The following is a 1,871-nucleotide window of genomic DNA, read 5'->3' as shown; positions in this document are numbered from 1 at the left end:
CAGGGGGGTGGGAGGAGGCAAAGGGGACAGACACCCCCCCCCCGCCACCCCCCCCTGCACCCCACGGCTCACCTCCAGCAGCGGGAAGAGGTCCTTGTCCTCGTCCTTCAGTTCGTTCCACTTCTGGATGAGCGGAGGCATCAGCTTCTGGATGTATTCCTGCACCCCGGGGTAGAGAGGCTGTCACAGCGGGGGGGCCCCAGGGGGGGGATGTGGGGGGCACAGGGCCGCTCCCCCTCAGCCCAGGGACCATCAGACCAGAGAGATCCACACTGCGGGTTCGGGATTCGAATGTCTGTTGTCACTTGTCATCACCGGTCCCGGGCTGGGGCACCGTGGGGAGCGAGAGGACCACCAGGATGGGGCCCCCCCCCATATCGTACCGGCTGGTTGAGGTGATGCCCCACAGAGTCAGCGAGGGTCCCGATGGCATCATAGAGGATCAGCAGGTTCTTGTGCTGGTACTTGCCGAAGGCGAAGACCAGCGTGTCCAGGATGAAGCTGAGGTACGGCACCAGCTCCGTGCAGGCCTCCTCCTCCAGTGTGGCAAAGGCGCTGGGTGGGGGGAGAAAGGGTCAGCAGCACCCCCCGGGCCAGAGCCGAGCCCCCTGCACGCCCCCACTCTGGGTCAGACAGTACGAATACGCCATCATCACAGTGACTCAACACATCAATTTTATCATCCTGCCCAGAGAAGGGCTCAGATCCAGCAGATCCTGCCCAAAAAATGCCACAGGCGGTCCCAAATTGTCCCCCAGCCCTTACCTGCACGCCGCCTCCTGCACCCGCTTGTTGCTGTCGAGGATGCGCTTGAGCAGCTCGGTCATGAGGGGCTTGAGGTACATGTCAGGGGGCTGGCTGACCACCCAGTGGGCGTAGCGGCTCAGGGTCCAGCAGGCGATGGAGCGCACCAGCGCCTTCTTGTCCGACAGGCATTGGATGAGGTGGGGGATCAGCTCCGGCAGGTAGGGCACCATGCCCTGCATGCAGCCTGGAGGGCACAGGGAGGCTCAGAGACCCCCAGCGCCGGCACGGCGGTGGCTTGGGGACAGCCCATTGCAGGCAGCGTGGCACCCACCTTCCGCGATGGCCCCCAGAACGAGGATGCCTGACTCCTTGATGACCCACTCGGGGTGGAAGAGGAGCTCCTTAAGCAGTGGGAGGAGGTGGGGGAGCAGCTCTTCCCGGAAGACATTGGCCAGGACGTCCAGCGCGGCAGCTGAGCACTTCCCTGCCGGGCAGGCAAGAGGGATTGGGGTTAATCCCTCCCAAACAGGCACCATCTCACCTCGGGGTAACCCCCAGGGTTCACCAGAGCCCAAAGCTGTGGCCAGGACCCCTAGCGAGCCCATACTCAGGTTCCAGTCTGAGAGCGTGTCGTCATCATCTTCATCCTCCGTGTCATCAGGGTCCTGTGGCCGTTCCTCCTCGTGCTGCAGTGTCACCGTGCGGGACTTGTGGAAGCGGGGCTTGATGTCCTGCTCGCTGTCAGGAATGGCCTCGTCCTCCTCCACATCACCCTGCAGGGACAGGGGACATCACGTCGCACCACGGAGACTCCCAACCTCCCATCCCAGGGACCCCTGGCCCCCATGGATCAGACAGTACGAACACAACAGCCATCACCGGCATCAGCTCTGAATCTGTCATCATGTCCAGAAGGTCTCGGGGCAGCTCCTGCCTTGCCCCAGTCCCTCCAGTTAACCAGTACCAGCCCCCGAGAGCTGGAGGAGGCATGGGGAGCCAGGCACTCTGACATTCTCACCCTGACCTCGTACCTTGAGCAGGATGATGTCAATCTCCGAGTACTTCATGCCATTCACCAGGATGGGGATGAGCCTGGGGGGGGAGCAAAGGGGGGAATTGAGGGG

General features: G+C 63.1%; 1 protein-coding gene across 1 annotated transcript in view; it reads right to left on the bottom strand.

Moving 5' to 3' along the window:
* The window catches only part of TNPO2 (transportin 2), a 14,897-nt gene that overhangs the window by 4,366 nt on the left and 8,660 nt on the right, over positions 1 to 1,871 (bottom strand). The window contains exons 9-14 of the mRNA XM_010569823.1: positions 1,779 to 1,839; positions 1,355 to 1,520; positions 1,079 to 1,231; positions 766 to 991; positions 384 to 555; positions 73 to 159 (exon numbers count right to left, since the gene is read on the bottom strand). Of these exons, the coding sequence (XP_010568125.1) occupies positions 73 to 159; positions 384 to 555; positions 766 to 991; positions 1,079 to 1,231; positions 1,355 to 1,520; positions 1,779 to 1,839 (865 nt within the window). The remainder of the gene's footprint in view (positions 1 to 72; positions 160 to 383; positions 556 to 765; positions 992 to 1,078; positions 1,232 to 1,354; positions 1,521 to 1,778; positions 1,840 to 1,871) is intronic.

The sequence above is a fragment of the Haliaeetus leucocephalus genome, unplaced genomic scaffold, assembly GCF_000737465.1.
Source record: "Haliaeetus leucocephalus isolate CR32 unplaced genomic scaffold, Haliaeetus_leucocephalus-4.0 Scaffold274, whole genome shotgun sequence".
Taxonomy (NCBI): Eukaryota; Metazoa; Chordata; class Aves; order Accipitriformes; family Accipitridae; genus Haliaeetus; species Haliaeetus leucocephalus.
This window is presented reverse-complemented; position numbering and strand designations above follow the sequence as displayed.